Raw genomic sequence first — 27,894 nt, 5'->3', positions numbered from 1 at the left:
GGGCGAGATTTCAGGAACTTGATTTCAGAATTGGAGCGCTTCGGCGATGACAGAGGATTGCCCCCGAAAGGCCTTTCTCAGCCACCACGCAGCTCAGGTGTCGGGGAGGGTGACAAGCAAACGGGAGACTCCGGCGTCCCTGAGGCCCCTGGAGACAAAAGGCCCCGCCCCCCGCGCGGCGGCAGCGACCCGCGCGTGCGTAGTGCGCCTGTGCCGGTCGCGCCTGCGCACGGCGCCCCGCGCCCCTTCGGGTTCCGCTCTCCGTCCGCGGGCTGAATGGGCTTCGGGTTCTGCGCCGCCGGCGAGTGGCGGGCGGTTGCTCCTCTGTCTCCGCGAGCGCCGGCGACTCGCCCTCCCTCGGCCAGAAACCGTCCGCCGGGACCGGCGCAGGAGCAGCGGCGCCTCTGAGGGCTGCGGCCACCCCGCCGGCCTCGTGTGTTTCCCTGGCGGCGGCGGCTTCTTCCGTGGGACAATATGTTCAAGAGAATGGCCGAATTTGGGCCTGACTCCGGCGGGAGAGTGAAGGTCAGTGCCCGCCCGCCGGTCCTCCCTGCGCGGCGTGGGGAGGGCCGCGGTGCCCCGAGGTTTCCAGGCGGGAGCGAGTCCGATCCCGGAGGGAGCATCTGTGTTTCCCGGGGCCCGCACCTCACGGCGTCACCGCCTCCTCCCGTCCCCGCCAACAACACAGACTTCGTGCTGTTTGGGGGGCGAGGCGGGGGGGGGGGGGGGGGAGCGGCGGGGAGGGGGGCAGAACGCCGGACACGGTTGTCCTGGAAACCAGCCTCGTCGAGGCCAGGGAAAGCCCGCCTCGGTCTGTCCGCTGGGGTCCCGGTCGGCGGGGTCGGCCCACCCGCTGGGGAGGGCGGAAACAGCAGCAGATACTGGGTGAGCCCTCCGCCTGCCCAGCACCTTGGCCAAAAGCTTTACCCGGTTCTCCGCTGCGGGCCCCCGGAACCTGACAGAGGCCGGGTTACCCAGAGCATTTGCCAGAACTCAGAGCTGGGAGGTGGAAAGGGCAGACAACTTGCCCAGGTTCATGGTGTTGCCACAGCTGCGGCCGGATATTAACCAGGGCATGAGAAGCGCATTGCCTGGCACATAGGGACATGGACACCAGCTGCTTCCGTGTTTAGTTCAAGTTATCATAGAGCCTAACGTAATGTTTGACACGGTGACACGTTTCCCTCTCACTTTCTTACATCCCCTAAGGCGCACATTCATTGTTAAGGCAGGACCAACTGGTTCCCAATATAACACCTGTTTCTACCCCTTAGGATGTTTATTTAGCCCAGAAAGCAAGTTTTTTCTCTCTTTTTCAAAAATATATTTTATTGATTTTTTTACAGAGAGGAAGGGACAGGGACAGAGAGTTAGAAACATGGATCAGCTGCCTCCTGCACACCTCCGACTGGGGTTGTGCCCGTAACCAAGGTACATGCCCTTGGCCGGAATCGAACCCGGGACCTTTCAGTCCGCAGGCCGGCGCTCTATGCACTGAGCCAAACCGGTTAGGGCTGGAAGTTTTTCTTTAAAAAGAAATTACCCACTTTTGCAACAATCTAGCTAGTATAGGTTTTTAAAGAGTTCTTATCTGTCGTGTTGTTTTCACATAATTTTAACTCTATACTGTGTTTACAACTACCACACATAGTGCTTTAATATCATATGTAAAGTGGGAGTTCTTCTGAAATTTCAGAAGCTACTGAAATTTAATGTAATCAAAAAGAGATGCAGGGTAAATTGATAAACATACACATTTTGCCCAGACTTTGGGGCAAGATTTTAGACTGATAGGGAAGTACTAGCAAACAAAGGGTTAAGACAGATTTTGGAGAAGAACTCACAGAACTTTCAATACTTGTAATCAATCATATTAGGTTCTGAAAGTTTGTAAGTTTAAGTCCCAAGGGACTTGAGATTAGGCCTGTAGCCCTCAAATGCTTTTCTACAAACATAGGCGTGAGTTAGTCATGTAAAGCTTAAAACTAGTGCTTTTCAACCTTTTTCATCTCATAGCACACATAAACTAATTACTAAAATTCTGTGGTGCACCAAAAATATATATTTTGCTGATCTGACCCAAAAATAAGGGGGGAGGTATAATTTTGATTCATTCACACTGGATGGCTTTTGTTGTATTGGGTGTTGTTATTTTTTTAATTTGATAATCAAGAGAATATAGCTCAGTGCCCCTGGCTAAATAGTTAGGTATGTCATGTTTTAAAATTTCTTGCAGCATGCCAGTTGAAATTGCTGTTTTAAACTTAGGGACTTACTTCTCCTCACTCATTGTTATGTGGTTTTGTAGGCATCTTTTTCCAATTTAGATAAATTTTATCCAGGTAGAAAGACTGTTGACAGATGAGCCCGTTTTTTATCATTGAGGAACTCTGCAAGTTCCTTCCAACACCATAGCAGCCATGGGATCTTTTAGCCACTCCCCAAGTCAGCTCTTCTTATACTCACTCATTCAGGCCTTGAACCTGAGTCCCCATCTGTGGTTCCACAAAAGTGTCAGTAGCACTTACCGTGATTATTTACATTCTTATACAAACAGCTCGCCTTCTTCTGGACTAACGTAGGCTAATAGGTATTGAATTTATGTTACTTATTCAGCCACAATTAATAGTTTTTCATTTGTTCACTTCTTTCCCTCATTTCTTATTGGTTACATTGGCACAACACTTATCACATGTGTATATCTTGCTCTTTGACCTTCAGATACATTCTTACTACTGAACAATTGATCTGAAATTCATGTGTAACACTCAGCATTTTGTCTTCACTTAAAATTTTTTCTCTCCTCCATCATAATCTGTCAACACTCACTGCCTTTACACTCACCAGATGTGATGAGAAACATGTATGTACATCTCAGAAATGAACCCAAATGTAGGAAGCATGGCCATTGGCAGTAAACGAGCATCAGTCGTCCAAGTGACACTTCATCATTATCCAAATCCAGCTGTAATATTTAACATTTTTATTTAGATTAATTTTCTTTTTTAAATATATTTTATTGATTTTTTTACAGAGAAGAAGGGAGAGGGATAGAAAGCCAGAAACATCGATGAGAGAGATCGATCAGCTGCCTCTTGCACGCCCCCCAGTGGGGATGTGCCCGCAGCCAAGGTACATGCCCTTGACCGGAATCGAACCCGGGACCCTTGAGTCCACAGGCTGACGCTCTATCCACTGAGCCAAACCGGTTCAGCAATTTAGATTAATTTTTAACCCTTTGCACTCCAAACCATTCTGGACATTGGCTACCAGCTACTCGACGCTACTTTGCGGCGGAAACGTGCATTTACAGACCCTCGTATTATTTAGTATAATTTTGGAACCAAGTAACGTATTATAATGATATTGGACTTATATGAGTTGGGTGACATCGAGGAATGTATATTTGCAAAAAAAACTATTTTATTGTTTATAATTTTGTACAGTATGATAAGTTTTGTAACACTCCCCAATATGCATTGCAGGCTGATTAGTGCATGTTTGACAGTAATAAGTGGTTTGACGCCTGCCACCAGGTGTTTTCCTGTTAGAACACACAATGCAGTCCCATTTTCTTTGTCCCACATCGGGAATATGTAGTTTATTGTTTAATCCGACACAAAACCCGCTGACATTTCTTGTATATATCTTAGTAATTTTACGATATTTTGATTTAATTTCTTGTGCCATTTCAAGATAAAACTTCAGGGAAATATGCATGTCTCAAAAAGTTGCGTTGAAATAACTCAATTCCCCGTAATCACTAATAAACTGCAATGTCCCCTGAGAGGGGACATCCGAGTGATATGCTAGAATTCCGATGTCCCCTGAGAGGGGACAGCGGAGTGCAAAGGGTTAAAAGCCCGTTCCGCAGCATTAATATTTTTGAAATTATGGGTTTGAATTGCTAGTTATAGTTACGGTTTTTCAAATAGTGGAAAAAGTAAAGCCATAAATAATAAAATGCGTTTATTATGTTTGCTCTTATTTTACCTAAAATCTTCTTCCAAGTTGTCTTTAGTATTTGTACTGTGCTTTGGAAAACACTGCCATGAGCTGATAAATAGGACATTATCATCAGCTGATTGCAGTTGAAGTTGGCGATCTTCATTGCAGAGCCTCACTTTAAAGTTTGTGAATAAAGATCCTTTTGTGTTTCTTTTCAGAAAAGCTCTCAAAGTACTTAACATAAACTTATTTTTATTGATTTCAGAAAGAAAGGAGAGGGGGAGAGACAGGCACATCAATGATGTGAGAATAATTGATTGGCTGCTTTCTGCACTCCCCACACTGGAAATTGAACCCGAAAGCTAGGCCTGTGCCCTGACGAGGAATCGAACCCTGACCTTCTGCTCCATAAGTCGATGTTCAACCACTGAGCCTCATGTGCAGGGCTAAAATAGACATTTTCAAAGTGGGGACATTGTAATTAATCTGGTGTTTAGTTATTTGTATTAATATGAAATGAGGATAATTTTCTAAAATTGATTTACTGAGAGAAATAATGTTATAAGCAAACTCTAGTTTTTGTTGTTTTTTTCAATTACAGTTGACACAATATTATATTAGTTTCAGGTGTACAACATAGTGATTAGACATTTATATAACTTACAAAGTGATCACCCTTATATATCTAGTAACCATCTGACACCATACATAGTACAGTACTGTTGACTATATTCCCTATGCAGTACTTTACATCCCTATGACTATTTCGTAACTACCCATTTGTACTTAATTCCTTCACCTTTTTCACACCCCTGTCATCCCCCTCCAACCTGGCAACCATCAAAATATTCTCTGTCTGTGAGTTTGTTTCTGTTTTGTTTGTTCCTTTATTGCACATAAAGGTGAAATTATATGGTACTTGTCTGTCTCTGTTTGATGGATTTCACATAGCATAATACCCTCTAGGGCCCATCCATGTTGTTGCAAATGGTAAGATTTCATTCTTTTTTATGGCTGAGTAATATTCCATTGTATATAATATTCCATTGTATATATCTACCACTTCTTTATCCATTCATCTATTGATGACACTTAGGTTGCTTCCATATCATGGCTATTTTAAATAGTGCTGTAATGAACATACAGTGGGGCCTTGACTTACGAGTTTAATTCTTTCCGAGACCGAACTCGTTATGGAGCTCTTTAAGGAGCTCGTTAACTCAAATTACTCTGTCAACTCAAAGCAAAAAATCGGCTGAGAGACAGCTGGTCTCTCAAAAAACTCGTTAGGACACTCGTAAGTCAAGGCCCCACTGTATGTCTTTTTGAATTAGTGTTTTGGATTTCTTCAAATAAATACCCCAAAATGGAATTGCTGAGTCCTTCTTTGTCTCTTGTTATAGCCTTTGTTTTAAAGGTAGGTGGGTGGGTGGGAAGAGATCAACCAAAGAACTTGTATGCGTATATGCATAACCCATGGACACAGACAATAGGGAGGTGGGCTAGAAGGGGACAATGGAGGAAAAAAGGGGACATATGTAGTACTTTCAACAGTAAAGATTTAATTAAAATAAAGTCTATTTTGTTTGGTATAAGTATTGCAACCCCAGCTTTTTTTGTTTCCATTTTCTCCAAGTGTCTTTTTCCATCCCTTTACTTTTAGTCTGTAGCTTTCCATCTAAACTGAGTCTCTTATATGCCTGCCATTTCTTAAAACAAACTTTCAGAACTCTTCTGTTTATTTGGGTAACGATACAATATTAATTTGTGTTTAAAATTTTCCTTTTAGGGGGTTACTATCGTTAAACCAATAGTTTATGGCAATGTTGCTCGATATTTTGGAAAGAAAAGAGAAGAGGATGGGCATACCCATCAATGGACAGTATATGTAAAACCATATAGAAATGAGGTAGGTACTGTTTTTTCCTATAGTTTGTTTTGCTTGAAAATAAATTTGAATATTATAGTGACTCTCTGATTATAAAATTGGTCCTTTTTAGAAAAGTTACCCACCCCAAAAGTTGAAAGAATAAAGTGAGAGCTGTCATTTTCATATGATTGTTCAGTAGAAATTTTCCAAAAATGTTTTCTAATTAAAATTAAATTACACTAACAAGAACTGTGCTATAAACACAGCACATCTTCCAATCACCATGTCTTAAGTTAGCTTAGTATTTAATCAGATGTTTCAAGAATAGTAGTTAATTTTTAAGTGATAATTTGGTTGGTTATCATCAGAGAAGATTAAAAAACAAAACTGCTATATAATCTGGCTGCTGGTAATTTTGTTTTGTTGCTGAATCTCTAATGTCTGGAATGCAGCCCGTCCATAGTAGGTATTCAACAGATATTTATTAAGTGAATAATCTATTCATCTATTTAAACCCTTCAAAATCCACACAAAAGAATGGAAACAACTCAAGTGTCTTGAATAAATAAAATACGGTATATCCATGCAATGGAATGTCATTAGGCAGTAAAAAAAAAAAAAGTATTGGTACATGCTGCTACCACATGGAGAAATTGAGAAACATTACGGTAAGAGAAAGAGGCCAGACACAAAGGCCACATATTCTATGATATCATTTTTATAAAATGTCAAGAATAGCAAATCCTGACACAGAAAATAGATTAGTGGTTGCCAGTGGTGGGAGGAAGAGGGACTTAAGAATGAGTGCTAATGGTATGGGGTTTCTTTTTATATGATAAAAATATTCTAAAATTGAATATAGTGATGGTTGTACAACTCTGAATATACTAAAAAGCCACTGAATGCTACGTTTTAAGTGGGTGAATTATTTGGTGTGTGAATATCTCAATAAAGCTGTTATTTAAAAAAACCCACCTTCAATGACTACCTATTAACCTCATAAAGGTAAAACTATCTTATTTTAGAGGCATGCTGTGGTCTTTCATTATCCTATCCCGGCAGCATTATACCTTGTCTGTATTTGCTTCTTCATTTCCTTATACCCTACATTCTACCAATACTAAATTACTTCTAGTTTCTCAAAGGAGCACTCTTAAACTCCTTCCTTCCTCCCTCCCTCCCTTCCTCCTTCCCTCCCTCCCTCCCTCCCTCCCTATTTTTACTATTTCCTTAGTCTTAGTTCAAGTGTATTTTCTTTAGAACTGCTCTCTTGACCTCCAAAAACTGTTATGTTAGGTGCCTCTCCTATGGTCTTATACCTCGTGCCCTCAATGACACAGATTACACTGAAATACTGATTTTCTTGTCTGCCGCCTACTCCATAGACAGATCCTGAGGGCAAGACCCTATTACCATTTGGGCATCTAGTACCCAAAGTTAGTAGTCACTCATACTTGTAGAATGAAAACGAATGAAACTATTTCCAAAACAGACTTCAAAGATACTTAGGAAAATCTACCTCAGAAAAAAATGTTCATACAGATGATGTGCTGTAGAATTATACACCTAAAACCTGTATAATTTTGTTAACCAGTGTCACTCCAGTAAATTCAAAAAAAAGGGGGGGAAATGTTCACAATATTATATTAAGTCATGAAAGCAGATATTAATATATCATTATAGTATGATTCCAATTTAAACATATTGGATGCAAGGTAATAAGCACACACAAAAATTCCTGAAAGAAAAAAATTAATAAACATTTCTATTGTTTGGCTTATTCTGTTTTGCATTTTTCTATAATGTGGTATGTTTGAAAAAGACACGTTAGCTAGGAGAATCCCTTTCATGTGTCAGAACTAAGGAATATGCTCTTGTGCTTCAAAATAAAATTAAGAAAAGGAGCAGTTTTATATCCAACAGTTTTAGCTGCTTAGTTGAGATGACCTTAGCTTTATATGATATAATTTTCTTCTTTGACATTGCTTAGTTTTTAAATTTGCTTTGGATAATATGGTTATTATAAAAATATTGGAAGTGTACTATTGTTTTTATGGGAAAATTTTGATTTAGAGTATTGTCTATAGATAAATATAAAAAACTATTTGCAAAATAAGTGAATTGATATGTATATGCCTATATATTATGAATTATGAGAGAATTCACCGGTTTTCTTGTTTAAAATAAAAAGAAAACAAATCTCCTAGGTATAATTCATGGTGGTTTTTTTTTTTTTTTAGAAAATTAGATTCTATAATATTTGAGGGGAAATGTGTTTTATAAAATTAGGTACATATGCTTAGTGTATTTCCCTCCTAGTTTTTATATGTAGGTGGCAGAACTAATTAATTCCTCTGTATTTCAGGATATGTCAGCATATGTGAAGAAAATTCAATTTAAGTTACATGAAAGCTATGGCAATCCTTTAAGAGGTAGAGTATAGTTTTTTCATTTATAATATACAAATTTAAAAAGAGCTAGGAAACTACATCAGTAATTTACAGTTATAATTGTTTTATTTTTTTTTTCTCTTCTTCAGTTGTTACTAAGCCTCCATATGAAATTACTGAAACAGGATGGGGTGAATTCGAAATAATCATCAAAATATTTTTTATTGATCCTAATGAGAGACCTGTAAGTAATGGTAATCTTTGTAAATTTAAAACAGATTTTTTTAGTAATTGTGAAAATGTAACAATACTTAATGAAGAGCATATTATGTGTTAACATTTTTATTCAGACTTACTTTATGTACTCTTATGGTATGGTGTATTTTTTTTTAAATATGTTTTTATTGGTTTTAGAGAGAGAGGAAGGGAGAGGGAGAGAAAGAGAAATATTGATCGATTGCCTCCTGCCTACTGGGGATCAAGCCCGCAACCTGGGCATGTGCCTTGACAGGGAATCAAACCAGCAACCTTTTGGTGCATGGGACAACACTTAAGCAGGGCTGGCATGGTGTATCTTGCCATGAGTTAAGATTTTTCATTTGTAAGTGATGTGCCTTCCAAGGCTTTTATTTTTCAGTATAGAAAGAAGGAATACAATGTGAACATTTATTGGAAACAAACCATGAAAATCATATGATTACTACAGCAAAAATTTTACTTTTTAATTTACTGATTTTAGAGAGAGGAATGGGGAGAGAGAGAAAACAAACATCAATTTATTGTTCCACTTATTTATGCATTCATTGGTTACTTCTTGTATATATTCTGACTGGGGATCAAACCTGTCACCTTGGTGTATTGGGACAATGCTCCAACCAACTGAGCTACTCGTCCAGGGATACCACAGCAAAAATTTTAAATTCACTAATATCATTTGGTTACTAGTAATAAACAAGTTGAGTCCATATGCTATCTGAAATTGGAGTATCCAGTTTTTTATAGTTAAAAGCCTTAGAAAGTCTTGTTGCTTTTTCAAAGCAAAAAGTACTAGCAGCTTTACTTTATATCTTACTTGTGAATCCTTATTGATAACCACCAACTTTTTCATTTTATGGTCTCTTCTTATAAGGTCATTGCTTGATAATGCAAAAAGTCCCTCAAACCTTTCACTGTGATCCCTCGGCAACTTTGTGAAGTTGGTGATATCTTCATTTTAGATAGGAGAATACTAAGGCTCAGAGGTCAAGTCACAGACTCAAAAATACAGTTAGTTGTGGCAAAGCTCGTTTTGAACCCAAGTATTAGATTTAGACCCCACACTCTTTCCGTTACTCTTTCTTTTGACAAACCACTAAGCCTCAGTTTATTGATTGGTTGATTGCTTTTATAGAGAGGGAGGGAGGGAGACAGAAACATGGATTCATTGTTCCACTTATTTATGCATTCATTGGTTGATTCTTGTATGTGTCTTGACTGAGGATCGAACCCACAACCTTGGCATAAGCCTGTTTTATTTTTAAACCTAGAAGGCCACAACTCAGTTATGGCTCTCTCATTTCACATTTGTGTGGCTGGTGTTTAATTTGTTTCAGGGCTTGCTTTAATAGTTCTCACCACTAATTTTCATCTTGATAGATTTAAGCTCATTCCTTTGGCACCAAACATTTAGACTTTCATTATCAGATTAAAGTTTTAAAACTATATGTGGTTTTAAAGAAGTTGAGTATCACCCGGGCCAGGGCTCAGAGGATTGGTTCTTAACTAACTATATTAGAAGTACCCGAGGTGTTTTTTATAAGTTCAAACGAATAGGCCCAATCCCCTAGAGCAGTGGTTCTCAACCTTCCTAATGCCACGACCCTTTAATACAGTTCCTCATGTTGTGGTGACCCCCAACCATAAAATTATTTTTATTGCTACTTCATAACTGTAATTTTGCTACTGTTATGAATCGTAATGTAAATTATCTGATATGCATGATGTATTTTCATTGTTACAAGTTGAACATAATTAAAGCATAGTGATTAATCACAAAAGCAATATGTAATTATATATGTGTTTTCCGATGGTCTTAGGCGACCCCTGTGAAAGGGTCATTCGACCCCCAAAGGGGTCACGACCCGCAGGTTGGCGACCCACAGGTTGAGAACCGCTGCCCTAGAGAGTCTGATTCAGTAGGTTTGGAGAGGAGCCAGCACCCCAGGTGATTTTGATACAAGGTAAGATTTAGAACCCATTGACAGAGGCCATACTCTTCCTAGGTAGGAATTTCTTCATGCTGTCTCTGAAATAATCTCCTTTGGGTTTTGCTAATTTCAGTATGGAGAATATTGACTTCTGTCATTAAGTGAAACATCCCGTTCAGGTTTGGGGTAGTTCTAGGATTTTTTTAATTGTTGTTTTTTTAAATATATTTTTATTGATTTCAGAGAGGAAGGAGGAGGGCGAGAGAGATAGAAACATCAGTGATGAGAGAGAATCATTCATTGGCTTCCTCCTGTTTACCTCCACTGGGAATGGAGCCTGCAACCCAGGCATGTACCCTGACTGGGAATCGAACCATGACCTCCTGGTTCATAGGTCAATGCTCAACCACTGAGCCATGCCTGCTGGGCATGGTGTGGGGTGGTTCTAGTTTTAAGAAAGCTCTACTTTGCCCTGACCGGTTTGCCTCAGTGGATAGAGCGTTGGCCTGCAGACTGAAGGGTCCCAGGTTTGATTCCAGTCAAGGGCATGTACCTTGGTTGCGGGCATATCCCCAGTGGGCGGTGTGCAGGAGGCAACTGATCAATGTTTCTCTCTCATTGATATTTCTAACTCTCTATTCCTCTCCCTTCCTCTCTGTAAAAAATCAATAAAATACATTTTTTTTAAAAAAAGAAAGCTCTACTTTATTATAAGCTTCCTTGAACTTTTTATTGATAATCATTCATACATTAGTTTTCTTTTTTCCTGTATAAACATCTGTGGCTCATTTAAATATTTTTCATGTGATACGGTTTCCAGGTCTGCCATTTTTGTTTTCTTTCTAGAGTACTCTCACAACTATTCTGTATGGCAAGAAATTATTAAATATTCATTATTTGCAAAATATTATTCAAATATCTTGATACAAAGATGAAGCACTGCTTTTGTTCTTAATCAAAATAGTCTTTTAAGCCCTGGCCAGTTTGGTTCAGTGGATAGAGCAGTGATTCCCAAAGTGGGCGCTACCGCCCCCTGGTGGGCACTGCAGCGATCCAGGGGGGGCGGTGATGGCCACAGGTGCATTTGTTTTAACTTTTTTTGTATTACCTTTCTATTCTGAGTTCAATAAATAGTTTCATAATTTCAAACTTCAATGTTTCTAATTTACACCTTTCTTTACTATATTTTATGAAAAAGGTAGAAACATTAATACATATATCTTTCTGTTTAATTGCTATTGAAATTTTAAAAAAATTAATTTCCAGGGGGCACTGAGTAATATTTTTTCTGGAAAGGGGGTGGTAGGCCAAATACGTTTGGGAACACTGGGATAGAGTGTCAGCCTGTGGACTGAAGGGTCCCGGGTTCGATTCCGGTCAAGGGCATATACCTCAGTTTCAGGTTCAGTCCTTGGCCCTGATTGGGGAGCATGTGGTAGACAAGCAATTGATGTGTCTCTCTCACATTGATGTTTTTCTCTTTGTCTCTCCCTCTCCCTTCCACTTTCTCTAAAAATCAGTGGGAAAATATCCACAGGTGAGAATTAAACAAATAAATAGTCTGTTAAAGAGACTGGAGCACAAAATTTAGCAGATATTGAAAGAGATAAGAAGTCAGTAATGTTACTAGAGCAGAAGCTCTTTTTAACTTTGTAAGATTGCTTTGAATTCATTTTAATTTTGAGAATGTGTGCCCTTACCTATCTCTTCATCTGTTGTCCCCTCCTATCCCAATTGGAAAATACATCTCTGAAAGAAATCTTTATATCATGTAATTTTAAAGTCCACTCTTGGAAGAGTAAAGTAATATGTTCTTTTGCACTTCTGCAGTGATTAATTTATAAAATAGGTTTCCATATAGATCTACATAGGCCTGAATTTAAATATATATATATATTACTTTTTAAAGAGAGAGGAAGGGAGAGAGAGAAAGAGAAACATTGATTGGCTGCCTCCCACACACCCCCTACTAGGGATGGAGCCCAAAACCTGGGCATGTGCACTGACCAAGAATTAAACCAGCAACCTTTTGGTGCCCAACCAGCTGAGCCACCCAGCCAGGGCTATGCCTGAATTTTAGTCCCCAAAAACTATTGTAATATTCTTTTAGTATAATGAAACCATTATTACTTTTTCAATAGTTGGTTCTTACAGAAAATGTCATATGAGAGCTTATTTAAAATATAAAAGACGCTGGTAACTTGTGACTTACTTCTATTATCCATTAACCTATTATAGGTCAAGCCATTGTAAAAGGAATGGTGTTTCTAAAAGCAAATGCTAAAATTGTTGCCCTGGCCGGTGTGGCTCAGTGGTAGAGCATCGGCCTGTGCTCCAAAGGGCCGAGGGGTCGATTCCTGGTCAAGGACAAGTATCTGGGTTGCAGGTTTGATTCCCGACCCTGGTCGTGGCAGATGTAGGAGGCAACCAGTTGATGTGTCTCTTTCACATCAATGTTTCTCTCTCTCTCCTTCCCTCCTCCTCTCTTCCACCTTTCCACTCTCTCTCTAAAAACCAGTGGAGAAAATATCCTCGGGTAAAGATTAACAAAACAAAAGCTAAAATTTCTATGCCTAGAAATACATCTGTAGTAAGTACAGGTGTATTCATTGCTCTAAGAATCACCAAACACAGCTCAAAATTGGAGACATCTGTCTTGAAATTTTTCATTGCCTATATATTTTCATGAATGCCTCTGGTAGTCTAAATGATTAATTGAGGGGAGGACAGTTTTATATATTTTTTGAATTATAAAAGTCAAACATGCAGATTTTTTTTTTAAGTTTTTAAAAACAAAAAGTACAAGTCTTTTGTACTAGTTTCCTATGGCTGCCATAACATAGTACCACAAACTGAGTGGCTAAACAACAGAAATTTATTCTCACAGCTCTGGAAGCTAGAAGTTCAAAATCCAGGTGTTGGCCCTGCTGTCTCCAAAGCCTTTAGGGGAGGATTCTTTCTTGTCACTTCCAGTTTCTGGTAGCCCCAGGATCCTTAGCTTGTGGCAGCATAACTTCATCTTTGTCTTCATTGTCACATGGCCTTTCTCTGTGTTTCTTCTTATGAGGACACTAGTCACATTGGATTTGGGCACATCCTACTGACTTAATTTGATTACATCTGCAAAAACCTTACTTCCAGATAAGGTCACTTTCACAGGGCCTAAGGATTAGGACTTCATCATATCGTTTTGGGGGACACAGTTCAACCCATAACATCTTGTTTTCTCCCATATCTGGCCCCTTGTCCAGGAAAACCATAGTTATTCTTTTCTGTTTCTCTAGAAATTACTCCCATGCATCTCATATAGTTTGAATTTTTCTTTTAGATAGTGCCTGTCAACTACTAATGGGGACAGATGATCTTTTTCTTCATCTTTCCAGGTTTCTGTTTTTCATTTTGCTGGAGGAATTTCTTCAGAAAGGATGCCTGAGAAATAAACTTTCAGAGCCATTGCTATCTGAAAATTCTTTATTTTTACTTCATACTGTTTGGGTGAAAAATTCTAGGTTCCACAAGAAGATATGCATGTTCTCTTGTCTATGTGTGAAGGAAGATAGTAGAAAGCTAGCAGGCCCAGCCGCCCCCAGCATTCTTGATTTCTCCACCTGCCAACTCTGAGCTCTGAACCTCTCTGGGGCTCCTCTGGGAGTGCCGGCTCCCACCTGTGTACAGTTCTCTTCCCTACGTTTCCAGGTTGTGATTTCCCTGTTATGGAATAGCCATCCATGTAGTCACATGCCCTTGTCTATTCCATACATTTCTCAAATTATCTGCTTGGAATATGGCTTGTGATTGATGCACAATTACTTATAATGATTTTTGCTAAGTTTTGGAAAATTCTCTGAGGCCTCTGAATTGGTTTCTCCAACTTCAACATGAACTCTGATATTTTGCCAGCTGGGTTTTATTTTGCTAAAGTAATCACACATTGTTCTACAAAACTTTTCCTTTGATGTCTTACTACACTTGTTTTTTTTAAGTATTTTGAAGACATGTTCATGCCAAAGTGAATTACCACTGACTTTGTTACTTACATAATAATCTTTTTTTTTTATAATTTTCATTTCTTGAAGTATTACAAAGAGTGTTACATATGTCTCCTTTTTTCCCCCCCTTGACATTTCCCCAGCCCCTACCCCCCAGTGTCTTGTGTCCATTGGTTATTCTTATATGCATGCATATAAGTCCTTCGGTTGACTTTTTTTCTTTTTTTTTTTTTTTTATTGCTTAAAGCATTACAAAGGGTATTACATATGTGTCCTTTTTTTCCCCCCGCCTTTGACAATACCCCGGCTTCCCCTGGTTGATCTCTTAATCCCCCCCCCAACCCTCCCCAGGCTTCCCACTATAGTATGACAGTCTGTTCAATGTTGCTCTGCCTCTGCATCTACCCCTGTTCATCAGTCTATACTGGTCCCCATTATCTGTCCCAACCTCACTGGAGCAGTCCCAACCTCACCGGGGCCATTCTGACCTCACCCAGGCCATTTCAGCCTCACCGGGGCCATCACAACCTCACAGGGGCCATCCCGACCTCACCGGGGCAGTCTCAACCTCACCAGGGCTGTCTTGATCTTTCCGGGGGCATCCCGACCTCACTAGGGCACTCCCCATCTCACCGGGGCTGTATCGTCCTCACCGGGGCCGTCCCAGCCTCACTGGGGAAACACGAAGTTTGGCCCTCTGTCCCCTGCTGGGCGGCTCCCCATCAGACAGAATCTCGAGGTGTTCCTGGTGGCTGAACATCCAGCACGCCTGCTCGGACTACGCCCTCCACCAAGTGCACAGACTGCCTGTCTGCCGTCCCCAGCGTCCCACTTGAGACGAACCGGTGGGCATGCTTGTGCGCCTGCTGGTATAGCGGTTCCACATCACTGACCCAGCTGGGCCTGGCTCCGGCCTGCCCCAACCCGACTCCATCCCCCGAGTGTGTCCCTCCCGGATGCGAGGAGCTGAAATCTGCAGCCTGCTGGGTTGGGCTCTGTACTTGGTGTCTCTGCACATCCTACTCAGTCTCAGTGTTCTTTCTTTCTTTCCTTCTAGTTGTAGAGCTTCCAGTGGGCCAGCTTTCCCATGGTTCCGTATGATAGCTGTTTGTCCTATAGTTGGTAGTTTCAATGTTGTTGTGGGAGGCAGCACGAACAGGTCTCTTCCTTACGCCGCCATCTTGGTTCTCCTGGGTCTGCTTCTTGAGTGTGTCTCCCATGGGTGCGAGGATTTGAAGTCTGTAATTTGTTGGGTTAGGCTGCAAAAGCGCAGGTGGGTCTTTTTGTGCACCTGGCACAGCTTGGATGGGGATGTAAATTGATTAGGGCTGGGTCTCAGGGAGTCGCCATGGCGGAGCAAATAGCACTGGCTGCATCTCCTCGGCCTCTCGCCTCTCCGGGACACCGGGGCTTCGAGTCCCCGAGTGCCGGCGGGCAGCTGTGCGACAGAGCCTCCCTCGCTTTCTGACGGCTGCAAGGTTATGCCACCTCTCCCCGTAGGGTCTGGTGCCTCATGATCCCACCGGAACCAGGTCGGTGGATTTGAGAGTTTGTAAAAGCGCAGGCATTTCCTCTTGTGCCTCTGGCACAGCCTGGATGGGAATGTAAATTGAATAGGGCGGGGTCTCCGTGGCCCCTCGCCTCTCCAGGACACCGGGACTTTGGGTCCCCCAGTGTTGGTGAGCAGCCGCGTGCCAGAGCCTCCCTTGCTTTCTGACTGCTGCAAGGCCGTGCTGTTTCTCCGTGGGGCCTGAGGCCTGGGGCCTCAGAGACCCGCCCAAACCAGCTCAGTGGATTTGAGAGTTTGTAAAAGCACAGGCATTTCCTCTTGTGCCTCTGGCAAAGCTCGGATGGGGATGTAAATTGAGTAGAGCGTGGTCTCAGGGAGTCGCCAGCGAGGAGCAGATAGCATTGGTGGCGTTTCTGTGGCTCCTCGCCTCTCCACCACACCGGGACTTCGTGTCCCCCAGTGCCTGCGAATAGCCGCGCCTCAGAGCTTCCCTCGCTTTCCGACCACTGCAAGGCCGTGCTGCCTCTCCCCCATGGGGTCTGGGGCCTCAGAGACCCGCCCCGAGCAAGCCCAGAGGATTCGAGGGTTTGTAACTGCGTCCGATTGAAAAAAAAAACCGCACATCCAGTTGCAGCCCGCCTGGCGCGTGACTGTGTACCTCTGTTTTTGACGCCTCTGTAGCTCCTACTCAGTCTCACTGCGCTTCTTTCTTTTCTTCCAGTTGTAGATCTCCCACTGGGCCAACTTCCCCATGGTTCTGAATGGTGGTTGTTTGTCTTATAGTTGGTAGTTTCAATGATGTTGTGAGAGGGCAGCACGCACAGGTCTACTCCCTACGCCGCCATCTTGGTTCTCCTCCTTACGTAATAATCTTATAGGTCGCCAAAGAAATTATCTTACCCTCATAAGCATTTTAGTATTAGTCATTCCTTTTGAAAGTATCAAAATGTTTTTTCCCATAGCAAATTTTTAAACTTTAATCTTCACAGAACAACTGTCATAATCTAATTTCACTTGTGTTAATGATTTTCCAGTTTAATTTCCAGAGCTGTATCTTATGTTATTTTTGTATACAGTCACTCTCTAGAAATGCTTTCTAACAGATCTTTACTTACCATCTTCAGAATGTTCATGTTTAGATGTGGATGATGGTAATACGTAATAGGAAAGTAAAAGTACAGAGAGTTTTGAGTGATTTGCCACAGTTGAGACAAGATCCTGAATTTGGTATGTTTACTAATTCCAGTCTCTAATTCAGTTACAGAAATGACAGCATTTCACAATGATGAAGGTAACCATTGTACAGATCTGATGTCTGTTTTTATTTCACAGGTAACCCTGTATCATTTATTAAAGCTATTCCAATCAGATACCAATGCAATGCTGGGGAAAAAGACAGTGGTTTCAGAGTTCTATGATGAAATGGTAAGATTTTATAACGAGAGTTTTAAAAGCATTTTAAATTGTAGAACTTTGAAGTTATTAGGCCTTTTCTCATTTTATCTCATTAGATATTTCAAGACCCAACAGCAATGATGCAACAATTATTAACAACATCTCGTCAGCTAACATTAGGAGCCTACAAGCATGAAACAGAATGTAAGTGCCATGAGTTTATAATTAATCCTGGAAAATAGTGAGTATGGAGAAAGAAAAACTAGGTGCCCGTAATGCTCTAAAGCAGCGGTTCTCAACCTGTGGGTTGCGACCCCTTTGGGGGTCGAAGGACCCTTTCACAGGGGTCACCTAAGACCATCGGAAAACACATATATAATTACATATTGTTTTTGTGATTAATCACTATGCTTTAATTATGTTCAATTTGTAACAATGAAAATACATCCTGCATATCAGATATTTACATTATGATTCATAACAGTAGCAAAATTACAGTTATGAAGTAGCAATGAAAATAATTTTATGGTTGGGGGTCACCACAACATGAGAAACTGTGTTAAAGGGCCGCGGCATTAGGAAGGTTGAGAACCACTGGTCTAGAGGGTAGTGTTTTCAGGGGGAAATAAACCAGTATATTTATAGGCTGAAAGAAGTGATGGGACCCAGTAAAAGAATGGGTTGGGGATGAGAATACAGGGGAGAAGGCAGTTTCTGTTTAACCCTTGTTGGTTTCAATATTGTTTTGTTTGTATTTTTATGAAACTCATGATTAGAAGTTAAAAGATCTGAGTATTGATTATAATTTTGCCACTTGGTAGTCATTTAAAATTTAAAATCATACTCATTTAAAAGTTTTATGCTTCACTTTCTGCATCTGCAAATGTATTTACCTGGCCTACTTCATTATGAACATAAAACATGTATATGACCACTTTGACAAGGTAAAAAAGCACCTAATATGCTATTTTAATTTGTTATTGGTCATTTGTGCTCCATAGATCTTCTTTCTCCCATAGCATAAAATGTACCAAATTGATAGAGGAAAATTCTTTTAAAATTTAAGTGACCACATTTTTGTGTTTTCAACAAAACAAATAACTCATTTAAGTAGGTACAAGTAATTAATGTGTTTTATAAAAAAGCTTTTCTATAAAATATATTTTATGTGTTAAAGCTTATCCATGGAGCTGTATATCCTTGGGAAGTTTTTACCAGTAAATTGCATGTTATGAATTATATTCACTTTATTTTCTTAATAATATCAAATCAGTAAGGAAAAACAAGATAATTTCAAAAGTGGTACTGGCACAGTTGATAAGCTTTTGAGAAGAAAACTTAATTTAGATCATTGCTTCATAGCATTTATCAAAACAGATTCCAGTTTAATTAAAAATAGTTAAATGTTTTTTAAAGTCAGTCAACCCATTATTTAAAAAACTAGAGGCCCAGTGCACAAAAATTTGTGCACTCGGGGCGGGGAGGGGGGGAGAGGGTCCCCCAGCCCAGCCTGTGCCCTCTCGCAGTCTGAGACCCCTCGGGAGATAACAACCTGCTGGCTTAGGCCTGCTTCCGGGTGGCAGAGGGCAGGCCCAATCCCTAGGCGCAGCCCCTGGTCAGGCTCAGAGCAGGGCCGATTGGGGAGTTGGGGCGCCGCCCCGTCATGCACAGAGCAGGGCGGTTCGGGAGGTTCGATGCCACCCTCAGTCACGCTCAGGGTAAGGCCGATTGGGGGGTTGGGACACCGCCCCCTGTCACACTCAAGGCAGGGTTGATGGGGATGTTGCGGCGCCACCCCCTGTCACACACAGAGCAGGGCCGATCAGGGGGTTGAGGAGCTCCCCCCTGTCACTCACAGAGTAGGGCCGATAGGGGAGTTGGGGCACCGCCCCCTGTCGCACACAGAGCAGGGAGGATAAGGGGGTTGGGGCGCTGCCACTGTCACACTCAGGGCAGGGCTGATGGAGAGGTTATGGCTCTACCCTGTCACACACAGAGCAGGGCCCGTGGGGGGGTGGGCGATGTTGGGGCGCTGCACCCTGTCACACACAGAGCAGGGCCGATCAGAGGGTTGGTGCGCTGCACCCTGTCAAACACAGAGCCGCAGGGCAATCGGGATTGGGGAGCTCCCCCCTATCAGGCACAGAGCAGGGCAGATAGGGAGGTTGTGGCCCCGCCCCCTGTCACACACACAGCCGCAGGGCGATCAGGGGGTTTGGGCGCTGCCTCCTGTCACGCTGATCCCGGTGCTGGGAGCCTCACTGCTCCGCTGATCCCCGTGCTGGGAGGCATATTACCCTTTTACTATATAGGATAGAGACCTGGTGCACGGGTGGGAGCCGGCTGGTTTGCCCTGAAGGGTGTCCTGGATCAGGGTGGGGGTCCCCACTGGGGTGCCTGGCCAGTCTGGGTGAGGGGCTGAGGGCTGTTTTCTGGAAGCGAGTGACTGAAGCTTCCCGCTCCTTGTTTTCTTTTTTTTTTTTTTTTTTTATTCTGGGCCAGCTTTAGCTCTGAGGCCTCGCCGCTGAAAACATCAATACAATGCTGCTAAAGCCCGGCTGAATGAAAGCCGGTTTCTGGGGTTTTGTTTATCTTCTTATTTGCAACATAGTACATAGTTGCTTAGAGTTGCAACTCAGAGGCTGGCAAGTGAGGTGGGGAATGTTGGAGTCCTCCTTCACTGCAGCAAGCAAGCCTCATGTTCGCTTCCAGCTGCCTGGCTGCCGGCCGCCATCTTGGCTGACAGTTAATTTGCATATACTCACTGATTAGCCAATGAAAAGGGTAGCAGTCGTACGCTAATTACCATGTTTCTCTTTTATTCGTGTAGAAGATTAGAGAAATGGCTGACCTGGCTGGGGAAGAGTTTTTAAAACTGAGATGTTAGAAGAAATTACATTAAAGGAAAGAAAAACCTGATTTTGTAAAAAATATTTAACTTCTACATTTCAAAAGGGCAAAGAAGAAAAATAATTTTGTAGAAATATGGCAAAAGATTAGTATCTTAAAAACCCTAAAATGGACAAATGAAATACAGGGTGTCCCCAAAAAAATGTATATACATTTTAAAAGCTGATAGCTCAGTTTTTTTAAATGAAATTTATTTTAATAAACACTGTTTTTATAATTATTCAAAGAACTAGAGGCCCCGTGCACGAACTTGTGCATCAGTGGGGTCCCTGGGCCTGGCCTGTGGGATTGGACCTAAACCGCCTCTCGGACATCCCCCAGGGAGTCCCAGGTTGCGAGAGGGTACAGGCCAGGCCAAGGGTGCACAATCAGGGCTGGGGAGGGACATGGGAGGTTGGCCAGCTGGGGAGGGACCGTGAGAGGGCTCCAGAGCATGTTCTGCCTATCTTGCTCAGTCCCGATTGGCTGGACCCTAGCAGCAAGCTAACCTACTGGTTGGAGCGTCTGCCCCCTGGTGGTCAGTGCACATCATAGCAAGCGGTTGAGTGGCCTTAGCATATCATCAGCATATTATGCTTTGATTGGTTGAACGGCCAACTGGACTACCAGACACATAGCATATTAGACTTTTATTATATAGGATATGCATACATTTTTTTGGGACACTGTATAAAAATTTTAAACTTCAATTGATAAATGGACAAAAGACATGGACAGGTGAAAGAAGAGATCACTAGTAAATAAAATGGGAAAATATTTGTCCCTGCTAGTAATTTTTAAAATGCAAAAAACTGGGAGGGGGAACATCTATAATACTTTCAACAATAAAGATAAATTTAAAAAGAAATAAAGTGAGCTCTGCTGGTATGGCTCAGTGGTTGAGCATCAACCTCTGAACCAGGAGGTCACAATTTGATTCTGGTCAGGGACATGCCCGGGTTGTGGGCTCAGTCCCCAGTAGCAGGTGTGCAGGAGGCAGCCGATCAGTGATTCTCTCTCATCAGTGATTCTCTCTCATCAGTGATATTTCTATCTCTCCCTCTCTCTTCATCTCTGAAATATGTTTAATAAAAATATATTAAAAATAAAATGAAAAGATAAATTTTAAAAACTGTCAAGCAAACAATGGGTATCAAATCAGCAAAAGGAATCTTTAATAGTGAGGATGTGCCCTCAATGAACAGAGCGTCGGCCTGCGGAATCAAGGGTCCCAGGTTCAATTCTGGTCAAGGGCATGTACCTTGGTTGTGGGCACATCCCCAGTGGGGGGTGTGCAGGAGGCAGCTGATCATTGTTTCTCTCATCGATGTTTCTAACTCTCTATCCCTCTCCCTTCCTCTCTAAGAAATCAATAAAATATATTTTAAAGAATAGTGAGGATGTGTTGAACTTTACATTCTCATAAATTGTTTGTGTGGGTATGAATTGCTTTAGCCTCTTAGGAAAACAATTTATGAATGTTAATCAAAGACCTAAAAAGATATGTACACTCTTACCAATTTGAGGGCATTATACTCAATATTTGGTAATAATAAGATAGCAGATTTATTGAGTGCTTACTATTTGTTTTTGTTTTTATGGTTTTATAAAAAATATATTTTTATTGATTTTAGAGAGGAAGTGTTTAAAGAGAGCTAGAAACATCAATGATGAGAGAGAATAATTCATTGGCTGTCTCCTGCACACCCCCTACTGGGATCAGACCAGCAACCTGGACATGTGCCCTTGACCGGAATTGAACCTGGGACCCTTCAGTCCACATGCTGACACTCTATCTGCTGAGCCAAACTGGCTAGGGCAGAGTGTTTAATATTTGTACTCTTCTAAATCTGTACATGTATAAAATTTAATTCTACAATTATTTTATTAAGTACTCCAATTTTATAAAAGCAAACAGGTATAGATAAGTTAAATTACTTGCCCATGAATACAGCTAATTATTGGTAGAGTCAGGACTACATCCCAAGCACTCCTCAGAACTTAGGCTCTAAAAACTTAGTAATATTTTTAGATAGAGTGATATTCAGGATAGACATTTCTCATTATGAAGCATATTAAAAGTTTATAAAGATACTTGTGCTAGTAGTAAACCCATGCAAATTTAGTTAAACACTAATGATATAGCTTTTAAAGTAATAGTTGCTTTTACAAGGAATAACTTAAATGAACATGCAGTGAGAGCTTACTATGTACTAGACAAGCCCTTAACATTTCATAACTTATTGGATACCATAATAACCATAAGAGGAGGGTACTACTTTTAGTCCCATTGTATAAGTAAAGACCCTAGAGCAGCGGTTCTCAACCTGTGGATCGCGACCCCTTTGGCGATCGAACGACCCTTTCACAGGGGTCGCCTAAGACCATCCTGCATATCAGATATTTACATTACAATTCATAGCAGTAGCAACATTACAGTTATGAAGTAGCAACGAAAATAATTTTATGGTTGGGTCACAACATCAGGAACTGTATTTCAAGGGCCAGAAGGTTGAGAACCACTGCCCTAGAGCTACAGATCAGAGCCAGGATTTTAAACCCAGAGTCTGTACTCTTAACCAATAAGCTGTCGATCTCTGTGTAAAAGCCTTATAATTTGTGCTTCAAACCAGTAAGTAAGATCGGCTCTGCACAAATAATTATTCTTCTTTGGATTAATTTACTCCAGCTTGAGGCTTCATTTTGAAATTTAAAAATATAAGCATTTAGTATGTAGAAAGCAGAAAAGTGGAACAAAATAAAAGAGGTTTAAAAATGTTTTCCCCCATGATCTCATTGCTAATTAACCTAGGCCTTCTTCCAGATATATCCTGCCCTTTGCGATCTTATGATTTGTCAAGAATAAAGGGTATCTAAATCAGACCAACAGAATGTGTATCTACTGTGAATGCTGTCTTTCTGACAAATGAGTCAGGTCTTCCTGACTAGATTTAAGACTTACAATAATACAGGACTCCTTGTTGTTCCCCAAATGTACATGTGCTGTTTCTAGGGCAGGGGTGGGCAAACTTTTTGACTCGAGGGCCACAATGGGTTCTTAAACTGGACCGGAGGGCCGGAACAAAAGCATGGATGGAGTGTTTGTGTGAACTAATATAAATTTAAAGTAAACATCATTACATAAAAGGGTACGGTCTTTTTTTTTTTTTTCAGTTTTATTCATTTCAAACGGGCCGGATCCGGCCCGCGGGCCGTAGTTTGCCCACGGCTGCTCTAGGGCCTGCTATGTGTACTTCCTCTACCTACTTCCTTTTTCATTCTGTAGAACTTTGTTCAGTTTTTCCTACTTCCAAGATGCCTTCCTTCATAATCACATACCCTTTCCTTTCCCCTTAGTATAAATCCAGTCTGCTTTCATTTCTCCCTATGATTATCTTATGACGTTGTACTGCATTTTTCTTTCTTCTCCATCTCCTACGTCTGTACCCCAGCATGTAACAGTGTTTTTTAATTGATATGGAGAAGAGAGCAAGGGAATAAAATATTTTGCATTGTAAACAAAGCACTGTAAACAAAGTGTGAAGACTTTGTTTCAAACCATGAAAAACTATTGTGTTCATATCACAAATGACAAATTTCTTTAATATATAAAGAGCTCCTACACCTCATTTGAAAGGCCAGTAACCAATAACCAAAAAGCTTCTGCACAGCAAAGGAAACCATCAACAAGATAAAAAGGCAACCTAGTGAATGGGAGAAAATATTTGCAAATCATGTATCTGATAAGAGGTTAATATCCAAAATATATAAATAACTCATACAACTCAAGAGTAAAAAAAGCAAACAATTTAATTTTAAAATGTGCAGAAGATCTGAATAGATATTTTTCCAAAGAAGATACAGATGGCCAACAGGTACCTGTAAAGGTGTTCAACGACACTAATCGGGGAAATGCAAATCAAAACCACAATGAAATAATCACCTCCCAACTGTCAGTATTGCTATTATAAAAAATGCATCAACAGCAACAAAGAGAAAACAAACAGAAAAAAAAAGGCATCAAACAGGTGTTGGCAAGGATGTGGAGAAAGGGAACTCTCATGCACTGCTGGAGGGATTGTAAATTGGTGCAGACATGGTGGAAAAACAGTATAGAGGGTTTTCAAAATCTTAAAAATAGAACCACTTATGATCCAATAATTCTACTCCTGGGTATTTATCCAAAGAAAATGAAAATACTAAATATACATATATATATATATATACACACACATACATACAAATATACACACCACACACACACACATACACACACACTGCCATGTTTATTGAAGCATTATTTATGGTACTCAAGATATGGAAACTACCTTAAGTGTCCATTGATGGATGAATGGATAAAGAAGATATGGTATCTATATATACACAGTGAAATACTATTCAGCCATAAGAAATAAGGAAATTTTGCCATTTGTGACAACATAGATGGGACTTGAAGGAATTATGCTAAGTGAAATAAGTCAGACAGGGAGAGAAAAATACCGTATAAGCTCACTTATATGTGGAATTAAAAAAAAAAAAAAAAAAAACAAGTTCAAAGATACAGAGAACAGATTGGTGGTTGCCAGGAGGTGGGGGGTGGACAAAATGGATGAAGGGGGTCAAAAGGTACAAACTTTTTTTTTAATTTTTAAAAAATTATTTACTTATTTTTAGAGAGAGAGAGTAAGGGTGAGAGAAAGAGAAACATCAATTTGTTGTTCTACTTATTTATACATTCATTGGTTGATTATTGTATGTGCCCTGAGTGGGGAATTGAACCTGCAACCTTGGCATATCAGGATGACGCTCCAACCAACTGAGCCACACTGACCGGGGCTAATTTTATTTTTTAATTACAGTTTACATTCAGTAGTATTTTGCATTAGTTTCAAGTGCACAGCATAGTGGTTAGACAGTCATATACTTTATAAAGTATTCCCCTTGATGTTTCTAGTACACCCACCTGGCACCAAACATAATTATTACAATATTATTGACTATACTAGTATTGCCTATGCCCTGCTTTACATCTCCGTGAGGTAAAACTTTTTTAAAAAATATGTTTTTATTGTTTTCAGAGAGGAAGGGAGAGAAACATCAATGATGAGAGAGAATCATTGATTGGCTGCCTCCTGCACGCAACCCAGGCATGTGCCTTCAACCGGAATTGAACCCCCCGGAACCGTTCAGTCTTCAGGCCAATGCTCTCTATCCAGTGAGCCAAACCAGCTAGGGCCAAAACTTTTTTTTAAAAATGGAGGTGAAAAAAATTTAGAAATAAAAGCAGTGAAAGAAAGTACAGAGAAAAATATGGATTGTTTTGGCAATATAAATATCTGTATTACAAAATGTATCACAAAAAGAAAGTCACTAGCAATGAGCAAAATAAAACATTGCATGTTTTGAATGTGCTAAATGTCTCACATATACATACAGTCTTCTTCCCTTGGTATCCGTTGGGGATTGGTTCCAGGACACCCGGAGGATATGATAATCTGCTGATGCACAAGTCCCTTATATAAAACTAGAGGCCTGATGCACGAATTTGTGCACTGGTGGGGTCTGGCTGGCCCACCCCAATCAGGGTGGGGGGCTGATCGGGGTTGGGGCTGGCCGAGGAGAGGGGCTGCAGGCAGTTGGTCAGCTGGCCCCGGCCCCTGGTTCAACTCCTGGTCCATCTCCTGGTAAAGGGGATAATTTGCATATTAGCCTTTTATTATATAGGGTAGGATGGTGTATTTGCATATAACATGCATATTCTCCTATATACTTTAAGTCATCTCTAGATTACTTATACTACCTAATACAATGTAAATGCTATGTAAATAGTTATTGAACTGTATTGTTCAGGGAATAACAAAAAAATAGTATGTGCATGTTCAGTACAGATGTGGTCATCTAGGCCTAACTGCATAGTACACATTAATAACAAGGTAACATTCTCCCTCGACCCCCACCCCCACCCCAGTATTTTAGGTCTACAGATGCAGAACCCATGGATACAAAGGGCCAGCTCTATTGATTAATCCTTATAAATCCTCTGAGAAATACAGAATTTTAACTGTATCATACAGAAAGATGAGACTGAGGGAGACCTAGAGATGTCAGCATTCAGCTAATAAGGGGCCAGGGGTATATTTGAACTCAAGTCTTTCAGATTTCAAAGGTTTTTGTGTATGTGTTTTTTTTTTATTGATTTCAGAGAGGAAGGGAGAGGGAGAAAGAGATAGAAACATCAGTGATGAGAGAATCATTGATAGGCTGCCTCCTCCTGCACATCCCACACTGGGGATCGAGCCCACAACCTGGATGTGTGCCCTGGTTCATAGGTCGATGCTCAGCCACTGAGCCTCGCCAGCAGTGCTCAAAAGGTTTTTTGTTTTTGGGTTTTTTTCCTTCACCAAACCTTGCTTCTTCCAATTAGAGATCATTTTACGCTTTACTTAAAGCATAACTATGCTTTAATGGTTATCAGCAGCAATTACCTGAAATGTCCACAAGATGGAGATGTTGGGTGAAAGTAGACATTTCTCTTTGTAAAATAGAATGCTACACTAGCGGAATATTTAAATAGATGAATTCTATTTTGCTTAGTGATATTTTCTTTAGTAACTTGTTATATAGGCAGCTTGAATGTTATATCATTTAATGTTTCTCTGTCATAATAGTAGTTAATATGACTTTCTATGTACCGGATAATATTCTAGATAATTTATATACATGAATTCACTTAAAATCTCCTCAAAAAAGAATATGGAGGTGGTTTTTAAATTATAATATCCATTTTAGAAATGATGAAATGAGCATAGAGATAATAAATTATTCAGAGTAGTACAGCTAATAAATGGTAGAACTAGAATTCAAACCTAGACAGTTACTGCTCTCTTTTTGGTTTATGTCAGTTTTACCTGTACATAAATGTAAGAACACTATATATTTAGTGTTCTTATTAGCTGGATGTCTTTGGATTGTATGCCCCCTTATTTCCAGATTAACATGTATATAGAGAAAAACAAGGATATTATGTTACAAAATTCTAACTATAAATTGAAATATTAGTGGCCATAATTTTACTATTAAAGAAAACATCTAAGATTCTCTCTTGGTAGTTCAGATTTTCTTACCCACCCTCTTATGTTTAATGTTATATCTCTTAAGTTGCCCATATTTCATCATGGGAACATTGACTTCAGGAAATGCCTTATATATTACTCTATGACATATTTTAGACGTGTAAGAAAAATGAAATAGTTCATTAAAAGTGTATGTTTTTCTTAGTTGCAGAACTTGAAGTGAAAACCAGAGAAAAATTAGAAGCTGCGAAGAAAAAAACAAGTTTTGAAATTGCAGAGCTTAAGGAGAGATTAAAAGCAAGTCGTGAAACTATAAATTGTTTAAAAAATGAAATCAGGAAACTCGAAGAAGATGATCAAACAAAAGAGATGTAAACAGTTCTGAAGAGAACTTGGTAGGAAACTAAACTGAAAATAAGGTGGACTTTGAAGGGGAAATGGATTGCAAATGCTTCTTAGAGAGCTGCATATATAGTTGTTGACCATCGGTTCCTCAGCAATGCGGTCAAAGTGTTTGTACTTTTCAAGCAATATTTAATGTGAAACATATGTATATAATAGATATGAATTCTGTATATGCATTTTAACCCATTTTAGGGTAAATTCTATGCTGTTAAGCACAATTAAAAACTTTTTTTATTATA

At 40.4% G+C, this 27,894-nt stretch overlaps 1 protein-coding gene across 1 annotated transcript; it reads left to right on the top strand.

The window, feature by feature from the left end:
- Positions 1–252: 252 nt before the first annotated feature.
- On the top strand, positions 253–27,894 carry YEATS4 (YEATS domain containing 4). The gene is made up of 7 exons (XM_070409754.1): positions 253–525; positions 5,738–5,857; positions 8,184–8,250; positions 8,358–8,452; positions 17,226–17,318; positions 17,405–17,492; positions 27,456–27,894. The coding sequence occupies exons 1-7, from the start codon at positions 475–477 to the stop codon at positions 27,623–27,625; spliced, it is 684 nt and encodes a 227-aa protein (XP_070265855.1). The 5' UTR covers positions 253–474; the 3' UTR covers positions 27,626–27,894.

Source organism: Myotis yumanensis, unplaced genomic scaffold (assembly GCF_028538775.1).
Source record: "Myotis yumanensis isolate MYYU_CA2020_CCGP unplaced genomic scaffold, mMyoYum1.0.hap1 SCAF_3, whole genome shotgun sequence".
NCBI lineage: Eukaryota > Metazoa > Chordata > Mammalia > Chiroptera > Vespertilionidae > Myotis > Myotis yumanensis.
Note: the sequence above shows the minus strand (reverse complement) of the source record. Positions and strands in the feature narration are given on the sequence as shown.

Coding starts and splice junctions, on each gene's coding strand:
- YEATS4 (XM_070409754.1), top strand. CDS start 475: ATGTTCAAGAGAATGGCCGAATTTGGGCCTGACTCCGGCGGGAGAGTG. Junction 8,453..17,225: donor TTGATCCTAATGAGAGACCT/GTAAGTAATGGT, acceptor TTTATTTCACAG/GTAACCCTGTATCATTTATT. Junction 17,493..27,455: donor CTACAAGCATGAAACAGAAT/GTAAGTGCCATG, acceptor TGTTTTTCTTAG/TTGCAGAACTTGAAGTGAAA.